The 17,544-nt window shown below is 35.6% G+C and overlaps 1 protein-coding gene across 2 annotated transcripts in view; it reads right to left on the bottom strand.

The window, feature by feature from the left end:
- Positions 1-1,608: 1,608 nt before the first annotated feature.
- Positions 1,609-17,544, bottom strand: part of HS2ST1 (heparan sulfate 2-O-sulfotransferase 1) — an 81,430-nt gene continuing 65,494 nt past the window's right edge. The window contains exons 3-8 of one of the 2 annotated variants that reach the window (XR_005106716.1): positions 15,779-15,864; positions 12,137-12,275; positions 8,652-8,749; positions 7,314-7,471; positions 3,753-6,254; positions 1,609-3,067 (exon numbers count right to left, since the gene is read on the bottom strand). Coding sequence is in view for 1 of the 2 variants with exons in the window: in XM_037404054.1 (XP_037259951.1) it covers positions 6,028-6,254; positions 7,314-7,471; positions 8,652-8,749; positions 12,137-12,275; positions 15,779-15,864 (708 nt within the window). In the remaining variant the exon portion in view is untranslated. Of the gene's footprint in view, positions 6,255-7,313; positions 7,472-8,651; positions 8,750-12,136; positions 12,276-15,778; positions 15,865-17,544 lie in introns of both variants that reach the window. The other variant, XM_037404054.1, reaches the window with a different exon arrangement.

Below are 17,544 nucleotides of genomic sequence, written 5' to 3'. Positions count from 1 at the left end.
TATTTATTATGAGAAGTTAATGTTTGTGTGCAGCAAATCTGAGAGTGGATTCAGGATCAGCCTTGTAAACATGCAGAAAATGGGCAGAGAATGTTTATCACAGTATTTTCCATTTTTATGAGGATGCAGTTGGTTATTATGACAAGGTGAAAGGTCTCAAAGCTTTCATTTTTAGGCCACAGGTGTTCTTTGTAGAGTTTTTTTTTAATAAAGAGTATTATTAGTCCTTTAAATTAGCTCTTATTGAAAGTTACCACATCTGCGTTATGTGGTAATGAAGCCAGGGGGAGGTCATAGCAGGGGACTTGTGCTTGAAGAAAACATCTGGACATTGCTTTGACATTCACTAGCAACTTCTTGTATTTTATTAAGAAGTAAGGAAATTATACTGAAATCAAATGAAGGATTCAAACAATAAATAAAATGAAAATACAGGACCGGAAAAATAAGTAGCTTTGAAAAAAAAAAAAAACCTTTCCCTTCTTTCACTCTCCTCCCATGAATTCTAACTGATGAGATTAATCACACGTGCACATGGCAGCATTAGTTAAAAAAATTGTTCAACCGGTATTTAACACATCTGTAATATTACAGTTCTTCTGTCTTTCACAGGAGAAGCTACTGTCATTTTAAATAAAGCATTTTATTTAAATTGTATTTAATAAATATTGTTCATTACAATATTTATTAAATTTTGTATTGTAACTGGTTTTGGCTGTCATTTTATTACTACATCATTTCAGAACGAGGTACAGTGACCTTAGGAAGTCCTGTACCTTTGTAGAGGAAATTTTTTCCTCTACTTCCCCCTGGCTGATACAAGCAGAGAGACTGTTTCCTGCGCACAACTACACCTATCGCTTCCACTGATGAAAGTAAGGACAAGTGTACTTCCAATGAAAGGGGGATTTAAAAAGCATCAAAATCCTCAAGTGGAAGTTGCTGAGTAACTGCATGATGGTTCTTAATCATCAAGGCTGATAACTAAATATTTAGGAACTACTGCGTTAAGAAACTTGGCTGGGTCAGATGACTGTCCAGCTCCATAGTGCCTGCAGGCAGGCAGGTTTACAGGGCAATGCTTAAGGTGCACATCAGGAACACCCATGCCCACTGTAATTTTCTTGTTTTAAGTGCTTGCGTAAAATGTAAATGACATTCCTATTCTACTCCAGTTCTTATACCACACTCACCACTGCAGTAACTGAGCATTTCCCAGTACCACAGTAATCACTCCAGTCATTTGTTCCCTCAGGCAGGAAAGCACGTATGTATCAATGAACTGTTTTAATGCCAGTTTTCTATTCTTACAAATCTCAGTTTTAATATTCAGAACTTTTCATTGACACTTTCAGCACAGTGTATACCCTCTGGAAATTTATTACATTTCTGGTCAGAAAGCCCAATGCAAATTCTAAAGGCCTATAAATATATTTGGTTATAGCTATATGAAATTATTACAGACGAGCTACGCTCCAGCTCACCCCTCCCCTCCAAAATCACAATAGCTGCAAATGAAGTTCACAATACTGCATAACAGTATCTTCTAGGGAAAAAAAATAAACTAATGTGAATGTGACATGCAAATATTAAGACAGGACACCAAACTTCTTTTCTTTCCCCTTCCCATTGGGTGTTTTATTTTATAGCATTTGCATTAGGTAATCAACTGAAACACTTCAACAACAGAAAGCTGGCAGCATAGTAAGGAAAAATGGAGATTATTTCTCAAACAGCTGTGACAAAATGGTTTCAAGTTGGAATAGTATTGCACAAACGAATCAGTTTATGGAGGGTGAGTGGGAGCGAGCATCTTCAACATGGATTGTGAGGAAAAAAGGCACTATTTAGCTCTGTGTGTGTTTAAAACGAAAAAAAAAAGTCATGAAGCACAATCCATGTTTTTCAAAATTACATTCAGTACTGCTTTAGAAATGCTCACAAACCTGTCTCTTTTTACAGAAGCTACAGAAAGCTGCTGATGTAAATATCAGACAGTACAAGTGTATGAACATTTATAATTATGTTCCAGAAAAGTCTCAGGAAGAGGGCTCTTTCTATAAATACTGCTGCAAAGGTTACATAGTTGCATAGGCTTACAGTAAAGGAAGCTTCCATCCAACTAAGCAGCCTTACAGTTTCCTTAAGTTTAATCTCTAGTAGTCATAAAATATGCTCAGACTTTGAAGAGCTAAATTGGCAGTGCACTTGAATCAGGCTTTTCCACTGACTGCTTAAGCAGCACAGTTCAGACAGCGTCATCCATACATCTTTTTGTCATACACATGTTTAGCAACACCAGGTAAGCTTAATGGAAATTTTTAACAGAATTGTAACAGAAAATAACTGAATCTTCCCTGATATAAGATAGAACTGCTCTGAGACCATAAATAAGCAAATGTTTATTCCTGGAAGGTAAAAATAGCGAAGTATCTTCACAAAAACTGAGTACCCAGAAAAGGCATTTCAAACAACCAGGATGGGCTGGTTCTTCCTCTCCCATATTGTATAGCTACACATTCTCATGCCAGTTTGAAAATGAAGCCCTGATCAGCGTACCATTAACAGAGACTGCTTGAAAATCAACCGAGAGCAAGTGGCAACGTGCACTTAGGACATTCCATATCCTAGTCTTGTGTCTGCTTACAGACTCACTAACAAAATAAGAGTGAAATTCTTGTTGCATGGCTGCAGAATTAATACGGGAAGGAGCTAAAAACACTGTTGCTCTCCTGTCAGCACTGCCCAGTGTATCGCATGGGCTCCAGGCATGCTGTGGTTATGGACATGTAGTCACCAGCACAGCTGGACCTAGTGCCATTATGCTGACATCAAGAGTTTCAACAGGGCTACAGGTTTGCGCAAAATCTGGGCATTAATTTTGTACAAAAAGTACAGAACAGTGTAACAAAACCTACTATCATATATATATACGAGCATTTCAGCACCTTTCAAACCAACTTAGCCCTGCAAAAAGCCAAACTTACTCCTGTGCAGAGACTACAGTGACTTCAGTTAAAAGATCCGTGTTCAGGAGGCTGCATAGTAAGTTTACTGATCACACAACCTGCAACAACAAAAATCCATATATTGCTGCTTTTCACTATAAGTAATTAAGGGAAAATACACAATATAAATTCTGTTTATATACTGTAAAGTATTTTTAATACCAACAACTTGGATTGTTTCCATTTCCAAACATAAGATGAACAGAGTAGGTTATTAAAAATCAGTTTTCCTAAACTGTCTTCTCGTAAATCCAAGTCTGAGAGTTCTGAATTCAAAGGATTCTAAAAAGTTCACAGTTGACTTAACCGTTGCACTAGATATAAAAGTAGACAGTCTTGATTCCTTCTGTGTTCCACAGACAGTAACATTTTCAGAGTACGTGTAGAATGAATACCTCTCCAACTGTAGCTAGCATTTTTAAAAAATATTCCTAAAATTCTCATTTGTCTCAACCCTGTCAGTTCACAGCAAAGAACAGGAAGCAATATCTGATTAAATAAAATGTGTTTTCTTATATGAAGTATGAAAAATATATTGCTCTTCTGAAAGTAAAAAAATTTGCATTGTTCTATTATTTTTGTTACTGAAGACTCTTAATTAAGAAATTCTAAATCCTGGAAAGAAAAAAAGAAACACAACTTTTAAAACTGCTTACAGAATAGAAGAGGTTTCTGTAGACCCTACTGAAATCAGAAGTTTTGCCTGTTGTTTTCTTGTCAATACAGAAGCATTTGCCTACATACCTGTTTCATTACTTAGATGAGTATTTTATGCTTTCACTTAGTAAACTCTTCTGCTCTCTTAGAGCTTCTCTTCTGAAAATTTTGAAGGAGATTCAAGGAGGTAAACTGATCCAAATTATTCTGAGGGAAAACAACACAGTCAAAATAAAATCCAGCATAAAACTATCACTGAGTGGATAATCTTTCCTGGGACTATAAATATTCATTTTATTTCAAAAAAGTTACTGCTTTGTTATGGAAATCTTTAGATCTCTGTTAGCTACTTCTTGTGTATGACTCCTCTGTTCCTTTCTTTAGCTAGGAAACATGTTTTCATGTGTGAACTAACACATCCTATTCCCAAACATGTTGGCATTATTAATGACATCAATAGATGAGAACTAGAACAGGAACTCTTATGCATGGTTCATGCTATATAAATGGTAAGCTATCAGAAGGAACTTCCCTGATTATTTGGGAAGAACAAAGAGAGATCTATTTTTAAAATTCAAAGGGAAAAATCTAAGAAAACAAAAAAACTACAAGATGTACTTGATAGACTCTCATTATCCTCTCTGTAATTGAGCTGTTGCTTTTGGCTGCAGACATCCAGTTCACAGACCATTTTCCATTTCCTTTGTTTTCATTACAAGAACAAGCTGGTTAAAGAAACTCCACTTGGTAATTTTAAACTAAGCCTTCAGCATCATCCCTTAGGAATTTAAACTTTTACCACCATTCCTTACTTTGTCTCCTCAGTGCCTTCCCCCATCAAACCTTGTGAAAAGCACTTTAAGAAAAGGCAGGTGTAAGATGTGTAAATACTCAGATCTTAAAGAAAATTCAATAGGAAACAAATTCCTGTAGTTCTCCACTGCCATTTGCTATAATGCAGTGGCCCCAAACATCTGCTCTCAAATTGCAATTTACTTCATCTACCAGGTGTTTCACATTGTTAATAATGGCAACCCACAAATTTACAATAGTCACATAAGGCAGTTACATAAATACAACTATGTCAATCAAGGTCACTGCATCTTTCTTAACCAGACTACACATGACATTTTTCTTCTTGTCCTCTTACCATAATAAAAGGATGAAGACTGCATTTCTGTAAAGAGAATCCCTGGACAACTTTCTGGTATTGAAGTCTGAGAGGTCACTGAAGTGCATTTCAGCAATGTCCAACAGTTAACTCAACCAGGAAGTAGATGTGATGTTTTTCACTTCACACATAACAGAACTTGTGCAAAAAAACCCACTTTAAACTAGTTACTTTAAACCTTTTGGTCCAAATACATAAAATAAGCAGTATTTACAGCATTTTATTCCTTTTGTAAATGCAATGCTTTAAAACACGTTATAAAGCACCTTAGTAAAAATATTCTACAGATAAAAGTATCGAAGTAGTAGGAAAACCCTAACCATACCACAGCTCACTAATGGAGTCATAATATGGATTCACCAATACCTCTGTTTACAATTATTACAAAGAATCCATGGAGAAACTCAATACTGAAATTTACGATTTTTATACCACTGTGTAAGGATCAACTAGAACCGCAGACAAATACCAACTTTCTTCATAGTTTTCCCAACCTCAGTCAGTGGTGGTGGGGATAAAAAACAAAACAAAAACCCCACTGCTCTGATTCTTTAACTTTTTACAATATTAATGTGGAAATGATGTTTTAACACTAACGATTAGTTCTCATTTTTTAATAAAACCACATATATAAATATGGGCAATTCCAGCAGCAGCAGCAGCATTTCTGAGCAGAACATGATTAACCATCCCAATTAATATTATGTGACATGATTCACAAAAACAAAGCACAGATGTCAACCAGTTATTAACACTACTCATATTGTATACAACCAAAATTTCCATGTTGAAAGCTGGGAAAAAAGATTTCCTCTTCACAGAAGTATAAATGAAAATGTATTGCTCTGAAAATTAAAAAGAGCATCAACAGAAGCATTTTATGTTTGTTTATATTTTCAACTAGAACTGCTGTGTATTAATTTTTCCGAATTAAAGTGTAGGTTTCTTCAGGTAAAGGATATTAACTCCCACTGAAAGTATTAGTTAGATAAAAGAAATTAAGCCTTTGCTTTTGGATTACCAACATAGTTAGCCAGTATCCAATGCCCTGGAGGTGATCCACAGCCCACTTTTTTCAGATCTATAAAGAAACGTCTTGAAGGTTTACGAGCAATCTAGTTTCCATGGCTGAGGACTAAGATGACGATGTGACCAAAGATTTAGGTCCATAAATCTAACAGTATAGTGTTCTTAGTTTGATTTAGGGTAAATCTTTTCATAGAAAAAGTTTTGAGCCAGAATATACAATTCTCCATCTTTTTCCCGAACTGCATGTGCTCTGACAAACTGAAACTGCTCCAGTGCAAATTCATAGAACTCATTCTCCATTTTCCAGATTTCAGACTGTTGTAACTTGGCAATAGTTTCTTTTGTGGGAAGTTTTTTCTCAGTTGTTTTCCTAAGATGAGACTTCTTTCCTAAATGCAAAATGAAAGCAATAACTTCACTTTAAAGCTCACGTGATTAAAAAGTGTTTACAGTCCTTTCATTTACAGAGTTTTATACTCTCAGCATGTTGATGAACTGCATTAGAAGTGACAGAATTTAATCCAGAATTTATTAACATAACATACGGGGTTGGAAAATTGCAGTCTCTCTCACTAAATGTTAATGAATTTTGCATCAGTTCTTTCAGTTCTTCCTCCTTACTCTAATAAACCCAGGGAATGAACACTTCATTTAAGGAACAAGATTAGTCCACATAATGTACTTGGAGCAAGATTGGTCTTTCAAAATTAATTATTTAGATGTTAATCTGGTATCAAATGTTAAGAATTCTGAAACTGCAGAGCAAGAGACTTCTTTCATAAGACAAAGATGACCAAAATGATGACAGCATTTTCCCTAGGAAGTGCTATCTGTTGCTTTGTAATAAACCTGTTTATAGCCCACATCTAGGCCCTATACATCAGACCCTTTTCTCCTTCTGTTTGCAGACAGAAGTCCTGCTAAGATGGACCTTTTCTTCATCATAAATTGCATGGCCAGCTCCTAGAAACTGAGCTACTAGCTGTAAAACAGGTGTCTTACTACGACCCCAGGAAGAGAAGCACATACTTGGGCCTTTGTATCCCAGGGCCTTTTTGCACAACCAGCCAGGTTGCATCAAGCACAGTTAATTTCAGCAGGGTTTCTGAGGAAATGGAAATCTGCTGCTAGCAGCCGTTTTACAAAAGTGAGGCCCCTGCAAGACCTTTCAGAAATATTCTGATAAATATCTGTCACAATTTTTTAAGTGTAGTAGACCTGCACCACTGCCTTTACCCCAAGCCTTAAATTTACAATTTGCGTAAGGCAGGAAGATACTTGGGCTGCCCTCAAAAATTTGTAAAGAGTTCGACTCTTCTGCAGGAACATCAGCCAACTGAGAGGCAGTCCTGGCAGGGACTCAAAACTATTCATCTAGGTCTAAAGAATCCACATTAGAAAAAGTGATAAGAGGATTAAAAATCCATGGAAATCAACCATTTAAATACCTGTCCGGTATAGTTCTGTGGCACCCCTGAAGAACCGGGGCAAAGCTGCCTCCAATAACATGATAAAGTCTTCAAGCTCTTCAGTAACTCCCACTAGGAAGTATTCATTAATCAGATTGTATTTGGCTTGTTCCAAAGCCCATCTGCTTCCCACATTCCTAAAATGACAGAACAATTACAGCAAGTTCTGGTGTCAGCCAACAATCCTTGGTCCCTAGATGGAGATTACTTCATAACAGGACATTTGTATACGCAAGGCAAGACTCATTTGAAGTTATAACCATTAGTTTCTCTCATTTGTGTTCTTACCTAAAATTTTGACTAGTACCTCATCCACAAAACCACCTATGTGTGTATATGGTTACTGTCTCTATTAATGCATTTATTGGAAGATTTACATTTTCTCAATGTCAGTACTCAGTCTCCACTTTCACATTAGATACCAGAAATGGTTCTGGTAAGAACACACCTTCCCTTTTGCATTCTACAAGCCTAACTCTGAACTAGAAAGTCATTGCACTTAAGGGGATGATTTCCCTACTGAACAACAGACCGAAATTAAACTAAATTTTTTTTTTTCCTTTTTTATAGCTCTAGACAGGGTGAAAAAACAGATTCATAGTTTGTTGTTTCTCTATTTCTCCACCGGGCCCAGGTGTAGATAAGTCTGACCAACAGGCACTGGAAGGGGAGCTCCCAAGCGGCCATTTACTTTCCTTCTGTTTGGATGAACAGCACCTTTGACAAATAATTGCCCTTGACTTCACTCAGAATCCTTCAAATTATTTATGTCCTTTTTTCTTTGAGTTTGCTAAAGAGTTTTTAAAAGTCTGTGCCATTGTTATAAAACATGCTGCATTGACAGATGGACACTATTTGCTTTTGTTTTCATTTCTACTAAGTAGCATTGACTACTAGATGTCTGGTAAAGGTTTAAGAAGACAAATTTATCTTGATCTCAATTATTTTATTTTCCCCAGAAACTCTAGGAGCTTGAACAAAGTATCTCCATTCAGAAAGACAGATACTGTAGCCTGACATAAGAAAAAAATTTCAAGACTCCAAATCTACAAAAAATTATTTTTTAAATTAAAACCATCTGTTTTCCCTGATAGCACTGCTGATACAGTATGCTAACGTATTGCTTACTTAAAGAATTGCAAGACTGTTTCACTAAAATGCATCTTCAAAAGAAAACGCATTACTAAAGTAACTGCTGCTTCACTGTGTCCAGTCCCTATCAATTTCCCCAGCTGTGCTATACATTCAAATTTGTTAAGTTAAGATTTCAGTGCTGATATACTTGACTAACAACTTCAGCTACATTTATCTCCCTACCAGCATTCGGAGCTGTGGCCACAGAAGAATGGAATTTGAAGCCAAAGTTTCTCTGGAGCGCAGTCTGAACCTCCAGCTGCCACACATTCATCAAAGGTCTGGAACAAAGACAAAGTAGAGCTGAGTTTTAAAATCGAGTATATGTATCAAACATCTCAATCTGGTTAGCTGCTAAATGTATTTGGGACAGAAAACCACAAGATATGATAAGAAAGAAAAAAAATATTTTTTTCAAGCCTTGCTTTCACAGAGTTATTAGGAGGACCTATTCATTTAAATTAAAATAGTACTTGGACAGTCTTTTATGGTTAGAACTAATAACAATTTGATCTTACCTGATACATTTGATATACCTTTGATATAACCCTGATAAAGGCTATATGCCAAAACAAGCAGGAACAGTCAATAAGTGTTGGTATCATTCATTTTCCCTTACAGAAGAAGTCACTGGAAAACCAGCAACAAATGCCATCCGGATTTGTGTGATACTGGAACAGCTGGATCTTTATACCATAGAATACGTTTTAGATTAAACAATGTTCTATTACATTTTAAATATTATGACAAGTAACTGCCATTTCCAAGGCTAATATGTTTTTGGCAATCAGAAGAAGTAAAAGCTAATTGTTCATTGCATAACAGAATATTCCATACAACATCACTTTACGTGGATAAACAGCTGTAGCAATACAGATTTTCAACTGTAGTAACACAGTTACATTAAGAACTCCATTAGCACAGGAAAGAAATTGTAAATATTTTACCCAGTCACCATAAAGTAAGTATTTATAATATTTCTAATCAAGATATAAGCCATGCAGCTAGGATAGATTTTTTTTAAAGAGGTATTTAATAACAAATAAGTGATCACATGGACAACTTTTTAGACTGTTTCTCCTGTATAAGTACAAGTTCCTGTTCAAAACAGCTGTGAGGTGCAGTTCCTGAGTCAACCTGAAAAACTTACTGATACCAGGCCAAAGCAGTGATTAACCTGCAGTGCCTTGCACTTTTGAGTTTAGAATAGCTTGTACATGTCGCATATCACAGACAAAAATGCAGCTTAACCAGGACAACAATTGTATGCTTTCTCTAGCACAGCTCTCTAGAGAAATCTTGCACTGATCTATCATGAGTACTTTATAACATCAACATTACCTAAAATCTAAACTGTTTAAATGCACCTCCTAACTTATGAATGTATATACTAAATGTGAACTGGCACCTGTCAAAAGAAAGACTTTTTTTTTGCTTATACCTGCAGGTTATTTTATAGCTAATATGCAAAAGCAAGCAAGTAATTTTCTAAGATGAAACAGGACAGGCTTCCTTCCCCACTTCTTCTTATGTACTTACCTTGACTATTCCATCCAGAGATTTTATTATAAGAAACACTTGTCTTTACAGATTCTGTTCTTGGAGACAAACTATCTGTAACTTTGGAAGCAGAGGGATATAGAAAGAAAATGAATGAAGAACTCTTCCATATATATGCTGTAGTAGGGACTGGGAGGGGCAAGAGTGTAAAGTATGTTGAGATTCCTTTCTGCTTAATAAAGGAAAAATTGACTTCGTTAGGAAGATTGCATTTTTTACTTTCCTATTTTTCATGTGAAAAGTTCTTAGTGAAATCTACTGTAACACAGGTCAATCCACTTTTGAGCTTACCGAATTTTATATCTAATATATATAAAACTGACACTGTTTATATATGTACAGTTTTCTTAGAAACAGCATGGAAAAATAGTATTACCTGATGAAAACGAAAGAAACCCTAAAACTTGGCATAGCCAATCAATTTCACTTCTAATGAACTAGAGGACAAGTTAAATCTGTATGGCAACAACTAAGTCTCAGACCTAAACAAAGTAGTATGATAGTGACAAAATGAAAAAAAAAAGCATCTTTAGTAGGAAAACATAAAATTATTTGCAATGCATTACAAATATTATCCATAGGAATACATTTCAACTTCTTCCACCAGACAGAACTTACAGCGCAGCCTACCAAGCAGTAGAATTAGGGATTTTGGCCTAATGCTTCCCAGTGACTACCTAATAAGGCTGTTCGGAATATAATTCAAAACTAAACCAGCACTGTTAAATTTCATTATTTTTAATAAATATAAAGTCTTCTAAACAGCTTGGACTTGGTAGCATGCTCAGCTTTCCAACTTATTGATCTCCACCAGGAAGGAATTCCACTGGCCAAATCATGCTCCTTGTGAAGAGGAACAGAGTAGGTTACAGAAGATGAGATCCTCTCTCTCTTTTTAAAAATGCCTTTATGATACCATATCACCAAAGCGTCTCTGTAGCCAGTCCTATGAAGATACATGTTTTTAAGCTTAATTTCAATTTGTTCTGTTTGAAGCTTTCCTCTACCTACGCTGTAGGATGTTGGGACAAACTGAAATGCAGTAGCTGAAGATGGCGCTAAAACCTAAAGAACAGAGGAGCAGTTATCGACTGGGAAGAAAAGGGGGATGCTCTTTGGATGGGGGGGCACACACAAAAGGATTATTCACATTTATTAGTTGTTATGGTGTTTATAGAGTAAGCTGTATTCCGTGTGATTTTTGCTTAGTTATTTTTTCAATATCTCTTGGCATTCACACAGTGCTACACTGAATTGTCAACATCACAGAAAAATTTCAGCAGTTTAAGAGAATATTGCCACTGACATTTTAAAACGTTTGCCTCTGAAGTACAAAATCCCTTTACATTTTATAAAAGCTTCCACACTGTTCTAACTATAGTTTTATAAGCCATCTTCATATACTTAATACCTTACTTTTCCTTCTGATTTAAGAAAAGTCCAAAGCAACTTGCTGCAACAAATATCTTACTGTAAACCCTGACAGTGGATGTGTAAATTCTTTCTGGAATAAATTCATTATGGAGACTAAATGATGCTGCCATTCTGAAACTCTATTAGTAATCAAGGTTTGAACTACTCCTATAGCCACCTAAGATGGAGGAAGTATAGGAATGTATGGTTCATACTCCACAGTTTTCAAGCAGACTTTTAACACAATTCCATTGAAGTAGCTACATTTAAAAAAGGGTTGCTAATTATATATATATATATAAATAAATATATAAAATCACAGCAAAAGCATCATTTCTACAGCTCTTGGTGAAAAATGTCTCAGTTTTCAACAAGAAGAGATGTATACTTCTTACACAGAAGGATAAGCTTAACTTGATACTTCAACTCTGGACACCTGAAAACATTTTTTAATTTAATTTTTTTTTTTTTTTTAGAAAATTGCAACATAAAGTGAATTTATAATGTTACAAAGACCATATTTAATGTTATATTCTGGTCGAGTATGGACATGAAGGGGAGAATGTAACTTCCAAAGCCATCACCATCACCCAGAGGCTGATACAAGAACTATTTAGCTTTTATCAAAGCATTTTAAAAAACTGTTTTCACGTTAACTTCAGTAAGAACAACATATATAATAAAGTGTACTTTACCTTTTTATCCCCCTGTTTTCGCCTCCGCAGCCCTGGTCTGTAATCATCTCCAAAGCGCAGAAAGTAATAATAAGAAACTAGTCGTTCTATAGGATCTCTTATGACATTTATGTAAATTGGTTTCTTTTTAACACCAAATCTAAAGTAAAAAAGGAAAAAATGTCTTTAGAAGGCCAAATCAAAGCTTCTCATCTAATACTTAAAAGCCTGTCTCTATTGATACAACTGAAATCTATATACAGGGAAGATGATGGTGAGAGGAAGTTTAATGATCCTCTCATCCTCATATCCAGTGCGTTACATGGATGTGAAAGTCAGTTCAATTTCACTTCTCCTAGGACTGTGAATTTTTAGGGTTTTTTATTAGAGAAACAAACAAACCTGAAACATTCTCACACAACAAATACTAAATATGTTTATACAACCATTCTGCCTCTAGAAATGCCTTATTAACCTAGCAGTCACATGTGTAAAGTACAAGGACGTTTCAGATTGAGCTCCTGCCCTCCTGAACTGTGCTATGCGATGCTGCAAGTGGTTTTCCTGGCAGATCATCAGTTGCCAGAGACATGAACTCTAACAGAAGGAAGACAGAGCTCCGAGCCCATCTATTACCTGGATTAAATCCATATGGCTATGCTTATTAAATATAACCCTAAGATAGTATCTTTAACCATATTAACTTTTCTATCCAAAGATATAATATTTTTCCTTAGACATTTACCATAAGCAAATTTTGATTTACTGTGGTACAAACAGGATGCTTGATGAAATAAGGAAAAACACAAGGAAGATTTAAACCACCAAAACTGTTTTGAACAAACACTACCTTTCCATGATCTACAATCAAGACAGCTTTTAAGATGCATTTCTCAGTTTTATTTTCTTTTCCATTTGAGACATTACTGTGGCAAATAAATTTGGTATCCAAACATTAAAAGAAGTTATATCACAATAGAAATTGCAAGTGTGTCAAGTGCCCTGAAGCAAAGCTGGGAGCTGGAAAAAAAAATTATCTTCCGTTCCCATGCAAACTGGGAAAGTGTTCTGCATTGACAGAGGGCTGTCCAAGCCTCCCAGCTTGGCTAAAAACCAAGAGTGTGCTCATAGTTTTAAGGTGCAGTACTGTTGTTGTTAAAGCGGTACTCTGTAAATTATACCACGTACTGCTCATGTGAGGAATCTCATGTTGAAAAGCAAAAGAACAGAAACATAGAATAAACAGCAGAAAAAGGTTAGAAAAAAAACAATTAAAAAGCATTACTTTGGCAAAAGACTAGCACTACAGATACAGAAATTGCTAAAGGCTACAGAAAAAGCAATTGCTTCTTCAGATGTTGCCAGCAGAGTACCAATGAATCAGAGCGTAGCAGTTAAAGGCAGTATTGCTGACATCTCTCTGCATGCTCTTACCCCGCAGCGTCCGCAAAAAAGGAGCCTGTGAATATTTCAATCATTTTGATGCAAATTCCAGACTTTGAACTGCACTCTCTTTCAGGTCCACTCAAGTGCCCAAGACATGCACATGTGTCTCCTTCTACACACTCTACTGCAAGTGCTGTAGAAGGCTATAACAAACCATCCTGATACAGCAGCAGCCTCAACTAATGATATGTAACTCTGGGATAAATAAAAGTGTCAAGGCCCTTGGAATATTTGTGCTGGGTTATACATTCATATGGATTTGCACATGACCTTGTCAAACCAGCTTCAGTTACAGTAACACAAGCCACTTACCACTGTAACTTTATTGATAATGATAATGATTTGGCAGCTGTGTTGTCAAAGAACTTTTTTCCCAACCATTTACCAGAGAAAATAAGGGTGAATCAGAAGTTTAAAAAAAGGGGGAAAAAATAAACTCTTATTACTGTAATTTCTATATGGATGGGTTATGATAACCTGTCCTCAACACTGTAAGTCATCCATTGAATCCAGTACTTTAAGCTTCAGCATAATTTAAGAGGTACTTTTGATATTTGACCCTGGACCTAAGTCTGATGTCTGCGTATAAACAGGCATAGACTTCTGAAAGGTCTTACATTTCTCAACTACAAAAATGTTCACTATGAGAACACACCTCCAGCCTTAAAAGCGTGGGCCTTGCTAAGCGCAACCATAGTATTCAAGATATTATTTTAAAAATGAAAACCCAAAGTATGAAAAAGCAAGCTGTTGTGGGAAAAAAATAAATCATATAGGTGAAAGGATAACAAACAACAAACACAAGAATAACAGTCCTGGAGGGAAGATGCAGATGAAAGAAATCTGTGAAATTGCTTTGAAGATGTAAAGTAATTATTTTAGTTTAAAAAAGTTCTGGTATCTGAAAATGTTTTCAGCTTTATGAAGTGACTAATGTATAAAATAATATTCACCTTTGCTGTTCCAGAAAGCTGTTATTCAGTTTTAGTTTATTAATGTTGCAGGATTTAAACGTTAAAAACGCAGAAAGGAAGTTAATGAAATTTGAAAATTTTATTTTAATGATTGATTTGCAATTAAGACTTCTTGCCTGTTACTTTTTGTAAACTTCAAACTTTTAATTTGTGCCATTGGTAATTTCCAGCCACTACTGTAGCTTTTAGCATTTTCTATTATGTAATATACTGTCCTGGGAATCTATGACGCTCTCTCTTTCCCTTCTCATTCTTTGTAATAGAAAGCTGAAATCAGTGTACATAATGAATAATTAAAACAAATGACTAAACAAAATAAGTTCTTGCATACAAAAACCTCATTTCATTAAATAAATGTTTTAATACAGAGAAATATAACATTACTACGGACTGACCACCACCAAGAGGTAAAAGTAGTGGTTACTATTGTTTGTGCAGTTGAATATTCTGAGAGCTGAAAATTCCACTTCCAATTTTAAACCACTTTCCACACGCTGCAAGTGCAAGATGAAGCACTGCCTACTAAGCATCTTAAGCAAAACTGGCTTGCCAGTTCGAGGGGAGTTTTCACAAGACTGAGCTACGGAGGACCACTGCTTTAGATCCACAAGCAAAAATAAGACAATGACTACAGATAAAATCCTGAACCTTTGAAGACACTAGGAGGGTTTTTACCTCATTTTCTTTTAAATTGCTTTTAGAAATCACAGAATTTAACTCCACAACAATTATTTCAATGCTTTTTACAGCAAGTCAAATTAATATAGGCAAGAAAACTGCTTTAAAGTATAACTTTTACTATTTTGATAAAGTGTAAAAGGACACTCTAATATAGAAGAACTACAGAACTTAAGAGCCAGGTAGTATTAGCTGCTATATGAAATATATTTGAGAACAGGTATCTTAAAATTCCCAGAATGGGAAGCCAACCCTTAGGCAGATCTGCCAGAGTTCCAGAGAAAAGCCAGGATTTTCAGTAAAACGAGCTTGTAATTCAGACAAGGAATAAAGCTGGCATATAAATAGTTTTGAAAGGAGACTCAGCTACATTTTATCATGCAATAGACAAGAGAAAACTGAAAAATCAAAACCAAATATTGCTCATCATACGAATTTCAGCGTGTGAATTTTTCGAAACCGCAGCTGTCAGCCCTGCATCACTAGAGGGCACTAATAGCCCAGCTGGATCCAAGCAACTTAAAACTACTATGCTACTCAACAGATAAATCCAAGGGTAACATACTTTGCAAAGTCCAAATAAGATATATGTCCGTGGTAAAACCCTGGTTTCATTTCCTTCCAGGAAGTCACATTCTTCACAAACCGGACCTGCAAAAGTAGACAGCAGAAAATGTTTCTATACAGCTGGAACATACTAAGTTTCATCATACATAGTGTTTTCTGTTGTGTAAGTAAAATCTTATAATGCATTAGGAAAAAAAGTCTATTTTGAATATTACCGAAGAATTTGTGCCAGCTAAAATAGACTTTTCTGCAAGCATACAGCTGACTCATTTTAGATCATCACAATTTAATGACCAGAAACTAAGCAAAAGCAGCATACAGCTATCAGAAGGGCAATTCAAGGAAAGCTACCACAAAAACATTAGCAAGACAAACATTTAGATTTTTGTCAGTCCATTTTATTTGCAATTTGAAAGGAATGTGAAATTCCCTCAGCAACAAGTAGAAATGCAAGTACAGTTTTAACGGAATTGTCTGATCTGTATTTATCCCCCAAGTAAAAATAAAAAAAAAAAGTGTACCAGATTTACAAGCATGTTCTTAGACCTTTTTGACTGGGACATCAGAAACAAATCTGGTGGTTTATTTGCTCCCCCATTCCAAAATGCCATGCATGAGTAATCCAGAAATTTTATAAATATATACATTGTAAATCAGATATATAGTTTACCATTTGGAACAGTTACCTTATGCCTAACATTTCAGTGAAACTTCCATGTTAAAGCATGAAGTAGCCCTTAAACAAAAGTTGATCGAGCAGTTATGGGCAAACTTCACAAAAATAGGAATAGCTTTACATTTCAAAGAACAAAATAAGATGCATGCCCCAAACCAGAAACTATGATCAAATTAAGTGGGACATGCAAATCCTGATATAGCTTGGCTTTATTAAATGAACAGAATATTTTAACATCGAAGCATTTAACTCTGGAAGTTATTCCAAAACTAGTGAACTGGATAATAAAGAAAAGATGATAAATCTGCACTGCCTGAGCTGTCTGACAATGATACGTCATTTCTGAAGCTAAGAATTAGAAGACAGCATTCCTTACACATCTACAATATATTTTCTGTTATACAGTGACATAGATGACCACCACCTACTGAGGTGAGATGAGAGTGAAAAAACAAAAGTCTGAGAGCTCAGGACAACATATTAACATTCTGCAAGGTCTAATGGATTGAGAGTGTCCTGAAACATGGTATTTATTATAATTATCCAGTTGAGGATTTTAAGAAGCAAGACTGGCCTGATGCTGTTTCTTCAAACATGCAAAACTCACAGTCTAGAATTTAAGAGGTTGATACCTTTGCTTATTTCTCCAGATGATAGTTCTTGGACTCTCAGGTAAAAGAAATATATATTACTCTTAATAACAGGCAGTGCTCATTTTTTCAGTGTACAAGTTTTACAGTCTGTGGCATTTCACAATTTAAACTATATATTGCACATGAAAATTGTGGCAAATGTAGCTGAAAAGCACTGCACAATGTTATACAATGGTGTTTCATAAACTGCATTTGCTTTCTGTCTGGTGTTGTCCACAGCATAAACTGATGATATATCTATGAGATTCTGAATCTAGTTGAACAACCTTTACTGCAATTGAAACAAACCACACTTTCATTAACTGTACCTGCCAAAGATCAATCATAAGGTATTTTCAGTGAACAGCCTCAGCTACAGGTATTTCTATACTTAGGAAAGAAGTTTCCTAAATGCAAAGTATATATAATCCTCTCTTCCCTCACCCTCAGACTCCA

This window comes from Falco rusticolus, chromosome 11 (assembly GCF_015220075.1).
Source record: "Falco rusticolus isolate bFalRus1 chromosome 11, bFalRus1.pri, whole genome shotgun sequence".
Lineage (NCBI taxonomy): Eukaryota > Metazoa > Chordata > Aves > Falconiformes > Falconidae > Falco > Falco rusticolus.
This window is presented reverse-complemented; position numbering and strand designations above follow the sequence as displayed.